Below are 17,450 nucleotides of genomic sequence, written 5' to 3' on the forward strand. Positions count from 1 at the left end.
AATCCCATTAGCGTTAATCCCGTCCCGGGCTGAGCGGAGTGGGGCTGAGCCCCACCTGTGCCCCCCCTTCCTCCCCCCCCCTCCTCCCCAGAGCACGGGACCAACATTGGGCACCCCCCCACCCCGCTACTCCCCCCTATGGGGCTCAGCATCACCCCTGGCACCGGGCCCTATAGCGCTGCTACGGACCCACACAGCACCCCTATGGATCCCTACAGCGGCCCTATAGAGCTCCTGCAGTGCCCTATAGGCTCCTTATTGCATCCCTATAGATCCCCTACAGTGCCCCTATAGATCCCCTACAGTGGCCCTATAGATCCCCTACAGCACCCCCATAGCACCCCTATAGATCACCCCACAGCATCCCAACAGCGGCCCTATAGATCCCCTACAGCACCCCCAATGGACCCCCTGCAGTGCCCCTATAGGCTCCTTATTGCATCCCCATGGATCCCCTACAGCGGCCCTATGGATCTCCTGCAGTGCCCCTATAGGCTCCTTATTGCATCCCCATAGATCCCCTACAGTGGCCCTATAGATCCCCTACAGCACCCCCATAGCACCCCTATAGATCACCCCACAGCATCCCTACAGCGGCCCTATAGATCTCCTGCAGTGCCCTATAGGCTCCTTATTGCATCCCTATAGATCCCCTACAGCGGTCCTATAGATCTCCTACAGCGGCCCTATAGATCTCCTGCAGTGCCCTATAGGCTCCTTATTGCATCCCTATAGATCCCCTACAGCGGCCCTATAGATCTCCTGCAGCGGCCCTATAGATCCCCTACAGACCCCCATAGCACCCCTGTAGATCACCCCACAGCATCCCTACAGCGGCCCTATAGATCCCCTACAGCACCCCAACGGACCCCCTGCAGTGCCCCTATAGGCTCCTTATTGCATCCCTATAGATCCCCTACAGCGGTCCTATAGATCCCCTACAGCACCCCCATAGCACCCCTATAGATCACCCCACAGCATCCCTACAGCGGCCCTATAGATCTCCTGCAGTGCCCTATAGGCTCCTTATTGCATCCCTATAGATCACCCCATAGCGTCCCTGCCGCGTCCCTGAAGCACCCCTATGGACCCCTACAGCACCCTATAGCACCCCTATATATCCTCTATAGATCTCTTACAGATCCCCCATAGGATCCCCTATATGGACCTCCTAGAGCACCCCCGTGGCACCCCTATAGATCACCCCATATTACCCCTACAGCGTCCCTGCAGCAGCCCTATGGACGCCCTATAGCAGCCCTATAGATCCCCTACAGCGCCCCTGTAGCACCCTATAGGCTCCTATTGCATCCCTGCGGACCCCCTATAGATCCCCCCCCATAGCAGCCCTACAGTGTCCCTGCAGCAGCCCTATAGGCCCCTATAGCACCCCTATAGGTCCTTGTAGCACCCTACAGACCCCCTACAGCACCCCACACAGCCTCCCTATAGCATCCCTACAGAACCCTATAGGCCCTATAGCACCTCTATAGCACCCATACAGATCCCCTACAGCGCTTCTATAGCACCCCGTAGGCCCCTGTAGCACCCTATAGGGTTACAGGGTGCTATAGGGCCCTATGGGGTGCTGTGGGATTGCTGTAGGGTCCTAGGGGGATCTATAGGGATCCATAGGGATCTATAGGGGTGCTGTAGGGGAGCTATGGGGATTTATAGGGGTGTTGGAGGGGTGCTCTAAGGGGGTCTATATGGGGTGCTTATGGGGTTGATGGGGTGCTATAGGGGTGCTATAAGGGGGCCATAGGGTGCTGTATGGGGTTGCCAGGGTGCTACAGGGAGTCCACAGGGAGTCCGTGGGGTGTTAAAGGGGATCTATATGGGTGCTATAGGGGCGCCTATAGGGGGTCCATGGGGTGCTGTATGGGGTTGACGGGGTGCTATAGGGGTGCTATAGGGGGTCCATAGGGTGCTATAGGGGGGTCTATGTGGGTGCTATAGGGGTGCCTATAGGGAGTCCATGGGGTGCTGTATGGCGTTGATGGGGTGCTGAGGGGTTCTACAGGGGATCCATAGGGTGCTATAGGGGTGCTATAGGGGTGCTATAGGGGGTCCATGGGGTGCTGTAGGGGTGCTGTATGGGTGCTATAGGAGTGCTATGGGGGGTCCATGGGGTGCTGTAGGGGTGCTGTATGGGTGCTATAGGGGTGCTATGGGGGGTCCATGGGGTGCTGTAGGGGTGCCGTACGGGTGCTATAGGGGTGCTATAGGGGGTCCATGGGGTGCTGTAGGGGTGCTGTACGGGTGCTATAGGGGTGCTATAGGGGGTCCACGGGGTGCTGTAGGGTGCCGTACGGGTGCTATAGGGGTGCTATAGGGGTCCATGGGGTGCTGTATGGCGTTGACGGGGTGCTATAGGGGTGCTATTGGGGGTCCATAGGGTGCTATAGGGGGTCTATGTGGGTGCTATAGGGGTGCCTATAGGGGTGCTATGGGGGGTCCATGGGGTGCTGTAGGGGTGCCGTACGGGTGCTATAGGGGTGCTATGGGGGTTCTATGGGTTGCTGTAGGGAACCTACGGGATCCTATCGGGCCCTATAGGGTGATGCGGGGCTCCGTAGCGGCCATAAAAGGACCCCGAATGTTCGGAGCTGCGGGCGATGCTGAGCTCGGGGCGGGGGGCGGATCGGACCGGACCGGACCCGGGGTTGGGGGGGGGGAAACACCGGGACGCCGCTTTCACCGGGCTTTGCTGCCGCCTGCCGGCACCGAACCGAGCGGCACCGGGACACCGGGAGGGGGATCCCCGGTCCCGGGGGGGGGGAACCCGAGGAGGAGGGGGGGGGGGGCGGTGCTGTGGGGCGGGAGGCGGCGCCGCACGGGCGGTGGGGGTGTGCCCGGCTCCATGGGGCGGTCCCGTTCCCGATCCCGGTCCCGGTAGCACCGGCCATGCCGTCCCCCGTTGTTCTGCTGCTGCTCCTCGCGCTGCTACCGGCGTCCCCCCCCCCGGTCCGCGCCGCCGCCACCGGGAGTGAAAATGAAAGTGGAAACCGGGGGGTGCGCGTGGAAACCATCGTGAGCACCGGGAAGCGGGGGAGGAACGGGGGGGTCCCGGCTATGCGGGCACCGGGGGGGGCAATGGGGGCACCGGGGGGGCAATGGGGGCACCGGGAAGACGGGGGAGGAACGGGGGGAGGGGAATCCCGGCTGTAAGGAGAACTGGGGGGGGGGGGCAATGGGGGCACCGGGGGGGCATCGTCGGTACCGGGAAAGGGGGAAACTGAGGCAGCACCGGGGGGGGTCCCGGTTGTACGGAGGAGGAGGACGGGGAAACCGGGGAATGAATGGAGGGGGCAGCGGAGGGTTCAATCTGTACGGAACCCCGGGGGGGGCGGGGGGGAATGGGGGCACCGAGGGGTCGCGGTTTTATGGGGGAATTGGGGGCGGGGGGCACCGGGGGGGGCAGCGGGAACACCGGGGGGGCATCGTCGGTGCCGGGGCTGCGCGCACCGGGAGGTTGGGCCGGGGGTCCCGCCGCATTCCCGCAACCCACGTGGCACCGGGATTTGGGGGAGGGGTTCTGGGGCCTTTTAGGGTTTGCGGGGTCCCGGCGTGATCCCCCTTTCTCCCCCTCCCCCCTCCCGGTTTGCAGGTGGCCGCCCCCGAGGGCTGCGTGGAGCGTTCGGCGCTGGGGGACACGGTGCACATCCACTACACCGTGCGTGCGGGGCGGCGCGGGGCGGAGGAACACGTCAGCATTGCGGGGAGGGGGGCGGGGGGGCGGGGGGCGGAGCTGGGAATGGAGCGGGCCGGGAATCGGGAGCTGCAAGAGGGTGGCAATGGGACCAGTATGGGGGTGGCACTGGGACCAGTACGGGGCTGGCACTGGGACCAGTACGGGGTGGTACTGGGACCAGTATGGGGGTGGCACTGGGACCAGTATGGGGTGGCACTGGGACCAGTATGGGGGTGGCACTGGGACCGGCACAGGGATGGCACTGGGACCAGTATGGGGGTGGCACAGGGACCAGTATGGGGTGGCACTGGGACTGGCACAGGGATGGCACTGGGACCAGTATGGGGTGGCACTGGGACTGGCACAGGGATGGCACTGGGTGGCACTGGGACCAGCGTGAAATTGGCACTGGGACCAGCACAGCGATGGCACTGGGACCAGGATGGGGGTGGCACTGGGACCAGTATGGGGTGGCACTGGGGTGGCACTGGGACCAGCGTGAAATTGGCACTGGAACCAGCACAGGGATGGCACTGGGACCAGGATGGGGTGGCACTGGGACTGGCACAGGGATGGCACTGGGACCAGCATGAAATTGGCACTGGGTCTGCAATGGGGACGGCACTGGAACCAGTATGGGGGTGGTACTGGGACCAGTATGGGGGTGGCACTGGGACTGGCACAGGGATGGCACTGGGACCAGCGTGAAATTGGCACTGGGACCAGCACAGGGATGGCACTGGGACCAGTATGGGGGTGGCACTGGGACTGGCACAGGGATGGCACTGGGACCAGTATGGGGGTGGCACTGGGACCAGGATGGGGGTGGCACTGGGACTGGCACAGGGATGGCACTGGGACCAGCGTGAAATTGGCACTGGGACCAGCACAGGGACAGCACTGGGACCAGTATGGGGGTGGCACTGGGACCAGTATAGGGTGGCACTGGGGATGGCACTGGGGTGGCACTGGGACCAGCGTGAAATTGACACTGGAACCAGCACAGGGATGGCACTGGGACCAGGATGGGGGTGGCACTGGGACCAGTATGGGGTGGCACTGGGACTGGCACAGGGATGGCACTGTGGATGGCACATGGGTGGCACTGGGACCAGCATGAAATTGGCACTGGAACCAGTATGGGGGTGGCACTGGAACCAGTATGGGGGTGGCACTGGGACCAGTATGGGGTGGTACTGGGGATGGCACTGGGGTGACACTGGGACCAGTGTGAAATTGGCACTGGAACCAGTATGGGGGTGGCACTGGGACTGGCACAGGGATGGCACTGGGGATGGCACATGGGTGGCACTGGGACCAGTATGGGGGTGGCACTGGGACCAGTATGAGGATGGCACTGGGCCCAGTATAGGGTGGCACTGGGGATGGCACATGAGTGGCACTGGGACCACCATGAAATTGGCACTGGGACTGGCACAGGGATGGCACTGATGGCACTGGGACCAGTATGGGGGTGGCACTGGGACCAAGGTGGGGATAGTGGGGGATGGCACAGGGATGGCACTGGGACCAGCATGAGAAAGGCACTGAGGCCAGTATGGGGGTGGCACTGGGACCAGTATGGGGGTGGCACTGGGACCAGTATGGGGGTGGCACTGGGATTGGCACATGGGTGGCACTGGGTCTGCAATGGGGACGGCACTGGGACCAGTATGGGGGTGGTGTGGGGATGGCACAGGGATGGCACTGGGACCAGCATGAGAAAGGCACTGGGGCCAGTATGGGGGTGGCACTGGGACCAGTATGGGGGTGGCACTGGGACCAGGATGGGGGTGGCACTGGGACCAGTATGGGGGTGGCACTGGGACCAGGATGGGGGTGGCACTGGAACCAGTATGGGGGTGGCACTGGGGCCAATATGAAGGTGGCACTGGGACCAGGATGGGGGTGGCACTGGGTCTGCAATGGGGACGGCACTGGGACCAGCATGGGGGTGGCATTGGGACCAAGGTGAGGATGGTGTGGGGATGGTATATGGCTGGCACTGGGACCAGTATGAGGCTGGCACTGGGACCAGTATGGGGCTGGCACTGGGACCAGTATGGGGCTGGCACAGGCAGCAGCACAGCGCAGCCCCATAAGTCAGCCCCACGGCGCCGTTCCCCGCAGGGCAGCCTGGAGGACGGCCGGGTCATCGACACGTCGCTGAGTCGCGACCCCCTGCAGGTGGAGCTGGGCAAGAGGCAGGTGATCCCCGGTGAGAGCTGTTATGGGGTGGGGGCCGGGGGGGCTGCGGGGTCCGTCCGTCCCGCTCACCCCTCTGCCGTCACACAGGGCTGGAGCAGAGCCTGCTGGACATGTGTGTGGGGTAAGGAGCTGAGCGGGGTTGGGATGTGGAGGGGGGTCGGGATGTGGGGGGGGTCGGGATGTGGGGGGGGTCGGGACGTGTATGGGGTCAGGATGTGTCCAGGACTGGGATGTGTGGGGTCAGGATGGGTGCGGGGTCAGGTTGTGTGTAAGATTGGGATGTGTGGGGTCAGGACATGCGAGGAGTCAGGATGTGTATGGGATCGGGATGTGTGGGGTTGGGACACGTGTGGGGTCAGGATGTGTGTATAGGTTAGGACATATAGGGTCAGGACGTGTGTGTAGGGTCAGGATGTGTGTATAGGTTAGGACATATGGGGTCAGGACGTGTGTGTGGGGTATCAGGACACGTGTGGGATTACAGAATCACAGAAGGGTTGGGTTGGAAGGGACCTCAAGGATCTTGAATCTCCAAGCTCCCTGCGGGGCCACCAAGTTCCACATTTCACACCAGACCATTTAATACTGGATTAGGATACGTCTGGGGTCAGGGTGTGTATAGGATTGGGACACGTGTGTGGGGTCAGGAGGGGTTGTGGGGTCAGGGGAGGAGTGGGGTCAGGGGTCAGGAGTGGGGTCAGGAGGGGTTGTGGGGTCAGGAGGGGTGTGGGGTCAGGAGGGGTGTGGGGTCAGGAGGGGTTGTGGGGTCAGGGGGGGTGTGGGGTCAGGGGGGGTGTGGGGTCAGGGGGGGTGTGGGGTCAGGAGGGGGGTGGGGTCAGGAGAGGAGTGGGGTCAGGAGGGGTGTGGGGTCAGGGGGGGTGTGGGGTCAGGAGGGGTGTGGGGTCAGGAGGGGTTGTGGGGTCAGGAGGGGTTGTGGGGTCAGGAGGGGTGTGTGGGGTCAGGAGGGGTTGTGGGGTCAGGAGGGGTGTGGGGTCAGGAGGGTGTGGGGTCAAGAGAGGGGTGGGGTCAGGAGGGGTGTGGGGTCAGGAGGGGTGTAGGGTCAGGAGGGGTTGTGGGGTCAGGAGGGGAGTGGGGTCAGGAGAGGGGTGGGGTCAGGAGGGGCGTGGGGTCAGGGGAGGTGTGGGGTCAGGAGGGGTGTGGGGTCAGGGGAGGTGTGGGGTCAGCACACTCCCTGTGCCCCGAGCCCGTCCCGTTGTCCCCACCTCTGTCCCCATGGGTGCTGTGTCACCTCCGCCCCACAGCGAGAAGCGCAGAGCCATCATCCCCCCCCACCTGGCGTACGGCAGGCGCGGTTCTCCCCCCACCATCCCAGGTAAGCGCCGCCCCCCCGCCCCCCCCATCCCCCCGTCGCCCCCCAGCCCCCCACCTCCACCCCTGCCCCCCAGGCGATGCGGTGCTGCGCTTCGAGGTCCACTTGGTGGCTCTGTCCCGTGCCGGCGGTTGGAGGCGGGCGCTGGACCGGCTGCTCCCGTTGCTGTGCCTGGCGCTGCTGCCGGCCCTGCTGGGTCTCATCGGCTTCCATCTGTACCGCAAAGCCAGCAGCCCCAAAGCGTCCAAAAAGAAGCAGAAGGAGGAGAAGAGGAACAAAGCCAAAAAGAAATAAAGCTCCGCTCGGCGCCTGCAGCTGCGCTGCGTGCGGCTCCCGTGCTTTGTGCTGCGAAGGGTTCGGCGCTGTGCCGAGCTGAAGGCTCGGAGCGGAGGGAGCAGCAATGCGACCTGCAGGCGTTGTGGCACAGCTGGGTTCCTTTATGGCACCTCCCGGTTCTGACCTTCAGCCCCCGGCCCCACGCTGGGAGCCGCGGCGCCGTGCCGTGCCGGGGGGCTGCGGGGCTGCGCGGCGTCCCGGCGGCGTTGCGGGCAGGTTTTGGGGGCGCGGCTCTCGTCGCTGACATCCAGAGGTGCGCTGGGTTTGCTCAGCACGGCTGGGTTCGCCGTCAGTCCGTCCAGGTAGCGCCGCAGCAGCTCCCGCAGCCGCCGGTTGCTGTGGGTCAGGGCCGCCCTCTGCCGCTCCACCGCCAGCTCCTCCAGCTTCACTTTGTTGAAGCGCTGCCAGAAGCGCTGCAGCCCCGCGTAGTCCTGCATGGTCTGGGGGAGAGGCGCTGGTGAGCTCCCCGGGTTCCGTCCTCCCATCGGCCAGCACTACGGGGACCCTCGGCAGAGGGCTGGCAGCAGGGACAGGGAGGTGATCGTCCCCCTCTGCTCCGCTTTGTGAGGCCCCGTCTGCAGCGCTGCGTCCAGGGCTGGAGCCCCCAGGACAAGAAGGACAGGGAGCTGTTGGAGAGGGTCCGGAGGAGCCACAGAGATGAGCAGGGGCTGCAGCACCTCCCTGCAAAGCCAGGCTGAGGGAGCTGGGCTCGTTCAGCCTGGAGAAGAGAAGGCTGGGGGGGAGCTGAGTGCAGCCTGCAGACAGGAGGGGATCAGCTCTTGGGAAGGGGAGAAACAGCAGGACGAGGGGAACGGCTGGAAGCGGAGGGAGGGCAGCTTTCAGTTGGCTGTCAGGGGGAAGTTGTTTGCTGGGAGAGTGGGGAGGTGCTGGAACAGCTGCCCAGAGAGGCTGTGGATCCCCGTCCATCCCTGGAGGTGTTGGAGGCCAGCAAGGATGGGGCCCTGCTATTAAATGTGGAGGTTGGTGGCCCCGTGTGGCGCAGGGGGGTTGGAGCTCCGTGATCCTTGAGCTCCCTTCCAACCCAACCATGCTGTGATTCAGGCGGTCCCCAGCTCTGCCTCCATCCCCCCCCGGCGCCCGGGACCCCCATGCTGTCCCCTCACCTGTGCCAGGGGCTCAGTGGGTGCCTCTCTGAGGACCCTTTCGGCATCTTCCTGCTCTCCTTCTGCCAACGAGGACGGGTAGAAGGGCAGCACCTTCTCCTCCTCGCTCTCCATCCTGCGGCACAGCTCAGCCAGACGCAGAACGCGCTCAGCCTGCGGGGATGAGGGCAGGGAGAGGGGGATGGTGACCCCCCCGCCCCCCCCCCACCCACCCAGGGTCACTGTGAGCCACGTGGGGGTTCTGTGGGGTCGGGGTGGGATCTCACCTTCCCCACGATTTTCCCCAGTGCTTTCAGGGCAGCGCCGCTCTGCGCCGTGAGCTCAGCCAGGCTGCGGTGGGCTTTGGCCTGGGCACGGCTCATCTCACTCTTCAGCTGCTGGAGCTGCTCCATGGCCGCCTCCTTCCGCTCCCGCATGCGTTGGTTTTGCTCCTCGCACTCGTGGAGGTGAGCAGCCAGCCGGGCTTTGGCGGCCAAAACCGCATCCTGAGGAGCCACACAGAACGTGAGCAGCACCACGGGGTGGGCCCGGCCCCAAACCCGCAGCCAAACCAGCACCGTGCCGCCACCTGCAGCTTCTGCAGCTTCTTCTCCTGCACCTCCACCTCCCGGGAGCTCTTCTCATCCTTCACCTTCAGAGCCTCAAAGCTGAGCTTGCGATGCTCGGTGGCCTCAGCGTAGCAACGCACGGCGTGCTGGAACTGCTCCCACAGCCCCTCCAGCTTCCCACTCAGCTGCAGGCGGCTGTACTGCTTCTCCTGCAGGCTCTGAGAGGGAAAACCAACCACGGGGGTTCCTCTGCACCGCCCCGTCCCCGCTGCGCTCCCAGCCCTCCAGCCCCGAGAGCTGAGACCCGGCGCGCTGCGGGGCCGGGCTGCCTCCTCTCACCTTATTCTTGATCTCATCCCTCGCGCTCTGGAAATTCAGCGTGGCTTCGTGCTCCTCCCTGGCGTGGTTCTGCTCCACGGCCACCGCCACGTCCCGCAGGTAGCGGAGCTCTCGCTGGTGCTGCTCCAGGATGCTCCTCCTTGAGAAACGCGGGGGGGGGAGCAGAGGGGAAGGCGTGTTAAAAAGGGAGCGTGGCCGGCAGGGTGACGGCGAGGCGGCAGCGTGCCCTGGTGGCCAAGAGGAACGAGGGGGAAGGGAAGCGAGCAGAGCGCGGTGTGCAGGGCAGCGAGGTGCTCCACGCTCCGCTCTGCGCTGGGGAGGTCGCATCCGGAGCGCTGGGCTCACTGGGAAGCGCTGGGAGGCTCCACGGGGGTGCAGAACTGTGGGGGGCTGAGAGCCGCGGGGCTGGGCACCCGAGGGAGAGAAAGTCTGATCAGTTCCGACCAATATCTGAAGGGGGTCAGGAGGACGGAGCTGGGTTCTGTTCAGTGCCAGCGCCTGGCACAGAGTGGGACCCAAAAATCTCCCCAGGAACACGAAGAAGAACTTCTGTGTTTCGAGAGCGACAGCACCGGCGGGAGCTGCGCAGAGGGATGGCGGAGTTTCCTTCTCCAGAGGGATGCAAACCCCCCTGGGTGTTTCCTACGCACCTCTCTACAGTCAATGAAGACACAGATGTTATAGCTGAGAAACACACAGGAAAGTTAGGCCGAGGAAGATTACTGCAACGGGAAGACAATAAATGGAAAATGCTTACTGACGCTGGAGGCTCGCAGTGTCCTCCAGGAGGGGTGATCTCCAGGAAGAGACCCTTCCTCAGCAGCAGTCAGCGTTTAATGGGATCTGGGAGAGGTGCAGCCAGGCTGCGTCCCTTCCACCCCTAAGAGAGGTGCAGCCACCTCCTCTCCATGCCTTCGCCCGCAGTCCCACGGCTGACTCACCGGTGGTCAACCAGAGGCTCAGGCTGTGACTCAGTTCCCACACAACCTCCTACGGGGGCACATCGGACGGGGGGGGGTCCTGCAGTCCCTTCCAACCCCTCCAACTCTCTGATCCGCGCTGTGCTGAAGGACCACGACGTACAGCGGGTGCCGCCCCCACCCCCCACCCCAACCCCCCACCCCAACCCCAACCCCAACCCCAACCCCACTACCTCTCAGCCTCAAACTCCTCCTGCAGGTCCTCCAGCTGTGCGCTGCAGCCCTCCTCCATGCAGCGCAGGCGGCAGCGCTGGAGCTGCAGCAGACGATCCACGTTCTGCAGGTGGCCGCTCAGCGCCCGGTTGTGCTGAGCTTCTGCCTCCTCCAGGTCCATCACCAAGGACTGAAGCAGGGCGGGGGGGGTCACACGGGGTTCTCAACACCCCCCCCCCCATGGGGACGGCCCCCCACTCACCTCGATGACGCCGTCCTTGCTGTCCATCACCCGTGCGAAGGTTTGGCTGAGGATGGCCACGTCCCGGCGCAGCTCCTGGGCTTTGGCTTCACGCAGCACTGCACGCCACTGGCTGTGGAGCTTATGGAGGTTCAGGGCAGCGCTGCGCTGCTCCCGGGCCAGCTTGTCCTGCGGGAGGAAGGACCTGAGATGTAGGGAGGGATGGTGGGCAGCGAAACCGCCCCCATCCCCACTCTGTACCTTCAGGAAGCGGCTGAGCATCTCCATCTTCCTCTTAGCCGCCTCCTCCTCGGCCAACGCGTGGCCCTGCAGCAGCAGCAGCTCATCCTCTGCCGACACGGGGGCTGCAGCTCGCTGCTGCCGCTTCACCGGCATGGCTGGGCGCGGGGGGCAGCGTGGGGGGGTTGGTTAGGCCTGCAAGGCCCCCCAGGCCTCAGTCCCTACAGCCCACCCACAGCTCCCCATCCCGCGACCCCCCCAGACCCTTCCTTTCGGGATCCCCCCAGCTTTCACCACGCTCCCCGAGGTCCCACACGTTTTCTTGTCCCCCTCCCCGCATCCCGGTGCCGCCCGTCCCCACCCGACGCTCCTCTCCCCGCAGCCGGCGTCCCACCGGTCTCTTAGCAACGGCCACTTCCTGTCTGGGACTCAACTTCCGGTCTCCGAGCAGCCGCAGGCAAACGCGCGCCCCCCTGCGCTTGGAGGAGCGACTGGGCGAGGCCACGGTGCTTCGCTATTGGTCGGGATTCCGGGATCCCCCGAGGTGATTGGTGGAAGGGCTCCGCTGTGGGCGTGGCCCTATCGGCGGTGGGGGTATATAAGGGCGCTGCGGCGGCGGAGCGCGGGGTTGGCGGGTGGGTGCGCGGCGGTGGGGGTTCGCGCTGCGCGCTTCTTCCGCGATGCGGGAGCGGAGGCCGCCGGCGGCTGCGCCGGCCCGGTGCAAATTGGTGCTGGTGGGGGACGTTCAGTGCGGGAAAACGGCGATGCTGCAGGTGCTGGCCAAGGACTGCTACCCTGAGGTGAGCCGGCTCCGGTACCGGGTGCGGTTACCGGGAGCACCGGGTGCTGACGGTGTCGGTGCCGTTGCAGACGTACGTGCCCACCGTGTTCGAGAATTACACGGCGTGTCTGGTCAGCGAGGAGCAGCGCGTGGAGCTGAGCCTCTGGGACACCTCCGGTACCGGGGGGGAATTCGGTACCGTGGTGGGGGGTGGACGGCTCCGGTACCGGGGTGGGTGGGGGGAAGTTCGGTACTGGGTGGGGCAGCTCCGGTACCGGGAATGGGGGTGAGGGGGTGGCTGTTCTGGTCCGGTAGGCTGACTTCTGGGGAAGGCAATTTGGGGTCCTGGGGATGGGGGGGGGCTTCCTGTAGAGCTCTGCATTGGGGGGCTGCTGTGGGGTTTGGGGGGGGAGTTGCAGGATGGGGGGGGTGCACAAGCAGCCCTGCGGTTTGGGGGGGACTTTATTTAGGTTGGGGGCAGGCAGTGAGAAGGGGCTGCTTTTTTTGGGGGGGGGTACTGTGAGGGCTGGCTCAGTGTGGGGGGGGGCAGAGGTATTGGGGGAAACTGGGGGGTACACAGGGCTGATCCCTATAATGGGCTGTGCCCCTCACATCCCCCCCCCCCCCCCCGAGGTGCAGGGCCCTCCCTATGGGAAAGGGGGGGGGGGTGATAAAGCATCATCTGCTGTCAGCCCCCCCCCCCCCCCCATGGGCATCCCTGAAGGGTTGGGGGTGTGGGGGGGATGGGGACACCCAGGGCAGCCCTGCTTGGTGCTGCAGTGTCGTTGTCGTCGTCCCCCCCCCAATCCGAGGGGGGGGGGTCCCCACCACCCTCCATCCCCGCGTTGCCATGGCGATGCGCTGGCGCAGCCTCTTTGCTATTCTGCTCACGGAGTGTCTGCACTGCAAAACCCCTCCGAGGCCCTTTGGGGTCTGGGGGTCGGGGGGGGGGGGAAAGAGTTGAAATGACACCCCCAGCCTCTCCCACCCCCAGGGAACCCCTCACTGACCCCATCTCCCACCTGCCTTCCTCCCCCCAGGGACGACCCCCCCTCCCCCCTCCTCAGTGCCCACAGCCCCATCATCTGCACAACATTGGTGTCCCCCAGGGGACTTCATGGGGGTGCTGGTCCCCCCCCTTTTCTCCCCCCCCCCGGTCCTCCTGGCCCCCCCCCCCCACTTCCTGCTGTTGTAGGGCTGTTATATAAACACTGCAGGATCTGTTTGCTGCTGCTTCATGAGGCACGATGGGGCTTAAAATGTGGGGTAGGGGAGCATTCTGGGGGGGGGGGGCTCCAAGGTTGCATTCCCCCATTGCATACAAGGGGGTGTTTTTCAGGGGGAGGAGGGAGCTGGGGCTGCGTTCCCCCTATAGAATATAGGGCACAGTGCCCCTTTGTGAGACACCCCGCTGACTGGGGTCCAGCCCCACTGGGGGCTGTGTGGTGACCCCCCTCCCCCCCCCATTTCTTCTAGGATCCCCCTATTACGACAACGTGCGTCCCCTCTGCTACAGCGACTCCGATGCTGTTCTGCTCTGCTTTGACATCAGCCGCCCTGAAACCTTGGACAGTGCTTCCAAAAAGGTGGGGGGGGGGGGGAGGGGGGCATCCGGACCCCATAAGTCATGCAAGCATCTGCCCTCCCTTCCCCATATCCCAGCAAATATGGGTGGGGGGCAATATGGGGACCCCTATAGTGATGGTTTGGGTCTGCTGTGAAAGGCTCGGGTAGTGCTTCCATGGAACCGGGGCCATCCAGACCCTATATGCCACCAAATAGGGTGAGCTTGGGGTTGTTTTTAGGGAACCCCACACAGATGCCCCATTTATCCCTATAGTGGAAGACGGAAATCCTGGATTACTGCCCCAACACACGGGTGCTGCTCATCGGCTGCAAGACGGACCTACGGACAGACCTGAGCACTCTGATGGAGCTCTCCCACCAAAAGCAAGCGCCCATCTCCTATGAGCAGGTGGGGGTCGGGGGTTTTGGGCACGGTGCTGGGCTAACAGCCGTGCTGGGTTACGGGGTTTTGGGGTCGGGGGGGGGGGGTTTGGGGCTGTGCTGATGGCCCTGTTGGGTTATAGGGTTGTGCAGCAGCCCGACAGCTGGGAGCTGAGAGCTACCTGGAATGCTCAGCCTTCACATCAGAGAAGAGTGTGCACAGCATCTTCCGCACCGTGTCCAGCATCTGTCTGAGCAGAGCCCCCCCCCAGCCCCCCCAAAGTCCCCCTCGTGGTCTCTCCAAGCGCCTCCTGCATCTGCCCACCCGCTCTGAGCTCATCTCCTCCGCCTTCAAAAAGGAGAAGGCCAAAAGCTGCTCTGTCATGTGAAGGGGGGTGGGAAGGGGGGAGGCGTAGGGATGTGCCCCCCCACACACACACACACCCGCCTCACCGAAACCCCCCCTCCCCGGTCCCCAGGATGGGGTGGGGGCCAAACAAAGCTGCGGTGCCCACCCCAATAAGGATGGGGTGCCCGCTGCCCTCCCATCACACTGCATCCCCATCGGTGTGTGCTGGAGCCCCCAGGGCTGGGGGGCAGCCCCATAGAGCTGTGGGGTGGGTGGGGGGCTCGGGGGACCCCATACGGAGGGATCTGGCTGCTCCCCAGCCCGGAGGGACTCATCCTTTTCTTTGAATGCCCCATCGGTGTCCAGCTCTGCCCCATCCCTCATTTTGCTGCTTAACCCCGGGAGTGGGGGAGGGGGGTCCTCCACAGCCCGAGTGGGGGTCCGGGGGGGGGGGGGAGGGGAGGGGGAATGTAAGGGGGGGTGGCTGTTTTATAGACCGTCTTATGGGGTGAATCTGTTCGATGTCGAGTGTTATTAAAAAGCTTTATTTATTATCAGAAATATAACTCCTCACGTGCAGCGGGTGCCTGGTGCTGTGTTTGGGGTGGGGAGGGGTGACGTGGTGCTGTGATTTCTCCCTGTGCCCTCAGCCATGCGGACCAGGATAAAGTCCATAGGGCGTGGGGATCCTCCCTGGTGCAGGGCAGGGCTGTGCCATAGGAGACCCCATAGGAGACCCCATAGGAGACCCCATAGGAGACCCCATAGGAGACCCCATAGGAGACCCCATAGGAGACCCCATAGGAGACCCCATAGGAGACCCCATAGGAGACCCCATAGGAGACCCCATAGGAGACCCCATAGGAGACCCCATAGGAGACCCCATAGGAAAGGGCAGACCGGGACCCCGCTGCCTCCAGTGCTGTCAGATCTGCCCTATGTCACCCCTTAGTGGTGGATTCCGCCCTTCTCTGTGTCCTACAAGCACTTCTGGGCCGGACACAGCTGACCCTGTGTGTTTCTCTTCCATCATCTGTGGGGTGGAGGAGATGCACAGCGTTGGGTGGCTGAGATACGAGCTGTCACAGCCGTAGGTAAACCATGGGTGCCCCAAGTTGGGACCCGAGGGGGTCATCAAACCATCAACTCTTGGTTCAACGTGGGACCACCCAGAAACCCAACCGGCTGAAATCGGAGCCACGTCAGCAGTTCCATCATCCTGCCCTGTTTCCCATCGTTTATCCATCTCTCTGCACCATCTACCATCTCCCCCGTTGCACAGAAGGTTTGATTTCTACATGGAAGCATCTGTGGATGTAGGGAGCGGGTCGGTGCTGAACCTTCAAATGGAAATATTGACGGGTTAAATGCGATCTATGGACGTTCTCACCTGAAAAAGGTCCAGTGCTGAGTTTTTGGATGGGAACATCCATGGTGGAGAGCTTGGTATTGAATTTGAGATGGATGCGACTACGGATGGAGGTTCAGCGTTGGGTTTTTGGATGGGAACGTCCATGGTGGAGAGTTTGGTATTGAATTTGAGATGGATGCGACTACGGATAGAGGTTCAGCGTTGGGTTTTTGGATGGGAACATCCATGGTGGAGAGCTTGGTATTGAATTTGAGGTGGATGCGACTACGGATGGAGGTTCAGCGTTGGGTTTTTGGATGGGAACATCCATGGTGGAGAGCTTGGTATTGAATTTGAGGTGGATGCGACTACGGATAGAGGTTCAGCGTTGGGTTTTTGGATGGGAACATCCATGGTGGAGAGCTTGGTATTGAATTTGAGGTGGATGCGACTACGGATAGAGGTTCAGCGTTGGGTTTTTGGATGGGAACATCCATGGTGGAGAGCTTGGTATTGAATTTGAGGTGGATGCGACTACGGATAGAGGTTCAGCGTTGGGTTTTTGGATGGGAACGTCCATGGTTGAGAGCTTGGTATTGAATTTGAGGTGGATGCGACTACGGATGGAGGTTCAGCGTTGGGTTTTTGGATGGGAACATCCATGGTGGAGAGCTTGGTATTGAATTTGAGGTGGATGCGACTACGGATAGAGGTTCAGCGTTGGGTTTTTGGATGGGAACGCCCACGGGTGGAGAGCTTGGTATTGAATTTGAGGTGGATGCGACTATGGATAGAGGTTCATCGTTGGGTTTTTGGATGGGAACGCCCACGGGCAGAGGGTTGAATATGAAATTAGAGATGGATGTGAGTTCGGATAGAGTGCAGTGGTGGGTGTTTGGATGGAGATGTCATCAAAACACCTCCTGGTCCCCAAATCCCACCCTTTATGGGCGGGGGTGAGCGGAGCCCGTGGTCAGCAGGTTCAGTGCTGAGCTTCCAGATGGAGACGTCCACGGATGGAGGATTTGGTGCCCAGTTTTCGGATGGAAGCTTCAAAGTTTCGGGCGGAAAACTGAAAGGTGGGCTGGAGGTGTGCGCTGATGGAGGGGCAGCGCTCAGTTCCTGGGTTGGACGGTTGTCCGTGGGTGGCTGGGGGGGTTTTAATGCTGAATTCTCCCATCTCCTCGTGTTTTACCCCCCTCTCGCTCTGGACCCAACGTTGTATGGAGTGAAATTAACGCTTCTTTGGTCATTAGCGTAATTAACCACTCTGTGTTCTTCCTGTCCCGATCACCACGCAGCTAATTGCTGACTCCTCATTACGGGGCTCTGGGCCAGAACATCACAAACGCGGGTCCTGATGTCGTGTCTTAATTAAAACCGCGCTTGGGTTCAATGTAACGCTGAGCTTAATTAGAACACGGCGTAATTAGGGCTGCTTGTCTTCCCCACCCGGGATTAACGTGAGCCCTGGGGCTGAATTCTGCCACTCGCACAAATATTGGAGGGTTCTCTGTCATTTGGGGACCCTGGGGGGGTCGGGGGTCTCTGTGCCGAATTACGGCCGCACTCAGCGGATTCGGGGCTCCCGGAGCACCGCGCAAGGCGAGCTGAGCCGCGGGGGCCGCTGGGAAATGTAGTTCCGGGAGTTGCCTTCGGAGTCGTACTTCCGGAAGGGACTGCTGGGAGCTGCAATCCCTGTGGAACTTTACTTCCGGAAGGTGCCGCCGGGGCCGATGGAAGTAGCAGTTCCGGAAGTTGCTGTGGAGATGTACTTCCGGAAGGAGCCGCGGGGGCCGCTGGGAGCTGCAATCCCGGAAGTTGCCGCG

The 17,450-nt window shown here is 62.9% G+C and overlaps 3 protein-coding genes across 12 annotated transcripts; 2 read left to right on the forward strand and 1 right to left on the reverse strand.

Moving 5' to 3' along the window:
* The first annotated feature begins 2,826 nt into the window (after positions 1 to 2,826).
* Positions 2,827 to 7,546, forward strand: FKBP11 (FKBP prolyl isomerase 11). Of its 3 annotated transcripts, none has more exons than XM_085212128.1 (6): positions 2,827 to 3,033; positions 3,611 to 3,709; positions 5,825 to 5,912; positions 5,990 to 6,023; positions 7,165 to 7,235; positions 7,309 to 7,546. In XM_085212128.1, the coding sequence occupies exons 1-6, from the start codon at positions 2,908 to 2,910 to the stop codon at positions 7,524 to 7,526; spliced, it is 636 nt and encodes a 211-aa protein (XP_085068254.1). In that variant the 5' UTR covers positions 2,827 to 2,907; the 3' UTR covers positions 7,527 to 7,546. The 3 variants fall into 3 exon arrangements, with proteins under 3 accessions (XP_085068254.1, XP_085068256.1, XP_085068255.1); XM_085212129.1 differs by having other exon boundaries at positions 2,833 to 3,033; positions 3,611 to 3,676; XM_085212130.1 differs by lacking the exon at positions 3,611 to 3,709 and having other exon boundaries at positions 2,828 to 3,033.
* Positions 7,310 to 11,642, reverse strand: DRC2 (dynein regulatory complex subunit 2). Of its 8 annotated transcripts, XM_085212120.1 has the most exons (12): positions 11,555 to 11,642; positions 11,215 to 11,351; positions 10,975 to 11,142; positions 10,733 to 10,902; positions 10,521 to 10,643; positions 10,230 to 10,301; positions 9,580 to 9,718; positions 9,261 to 9,458; positions 8,959 to 9,177; positions 8,693 to 8,845; positions 7,693 to 8,008; positions 7,310 to 7,445 (listed from the first exon to the last, which is right to left on the reverse strand). In XM_085212120.1, exons 2-12 carry the CDS (start codon positions 11,347 to 11,349, stop codon positions 7,432 to 7,434), a joined length of 1,707 nt encoding a protein of 568 aa, XP_085068246.1. In that variant the 5' UTR covers positions 11,350 to 11,351; positions 11,555 to 11,642; the 3' UTR covers positions 7,310 to 7,431. The 8 variants fall into 8 exon arrangements, with proteins under 8 accessions (XP_085068246.1, XP_085068243.1, XP_085068248.1 ...); XM_085212117.1 differs by lacking the exon at positions 7,310 to 7,445 and having other exon boundaries at positions 7,649 to 8,008; XM_085212119.1 differs by lacking the exon at positions 7,310 to 7,445 and having other exon boundaries at positions 7,809 to 8,286.
* Positions 11,643 to 11,798: 156 nt separating this feature from the next.
* RND1 (Rho family GTPase 1) lies at positions 11,799 to 14,693 on the forward strand. The gene is made up of 5 exons (XM_085212126.1): positions 11,799 to 11,993; positions 12,064 to 12,151; positions 13,451 to 13,560; positions 13,815 to 13,949; positions 14,065 to 14,693. The coding sequence occupies exons 1-5, from the start codon at positions 11,874 to 11,876 to the stop codon at positions 14,308 to 14,310; spliced, it is 699 nt and encodes a 232-aa protein (XP_085068252.1). The 5' UTR covers positions 11,799 to 11,873; the 3' UTR covers positions 14,311 to 14,693.
* The last annotated feature ends 2,757 nt before the right edge of the window (positions 14,694 to 17,450 follow it).

This window comes from Meleagris gallopavo, chromosome 31 (assembly GCF_905368555.1).
Source record: "Meleagris gallopavo chromosome 31, MGAL_WU_HG_1.1, whole genome shotgun sequence".
In the NCBI taxonomy this organism is placed as follows: Eukaryota; Metazoa; Chordata; class Aves; order Galliformes; family Phasianidae; genus Meleagris; species Meleagris gallopavo.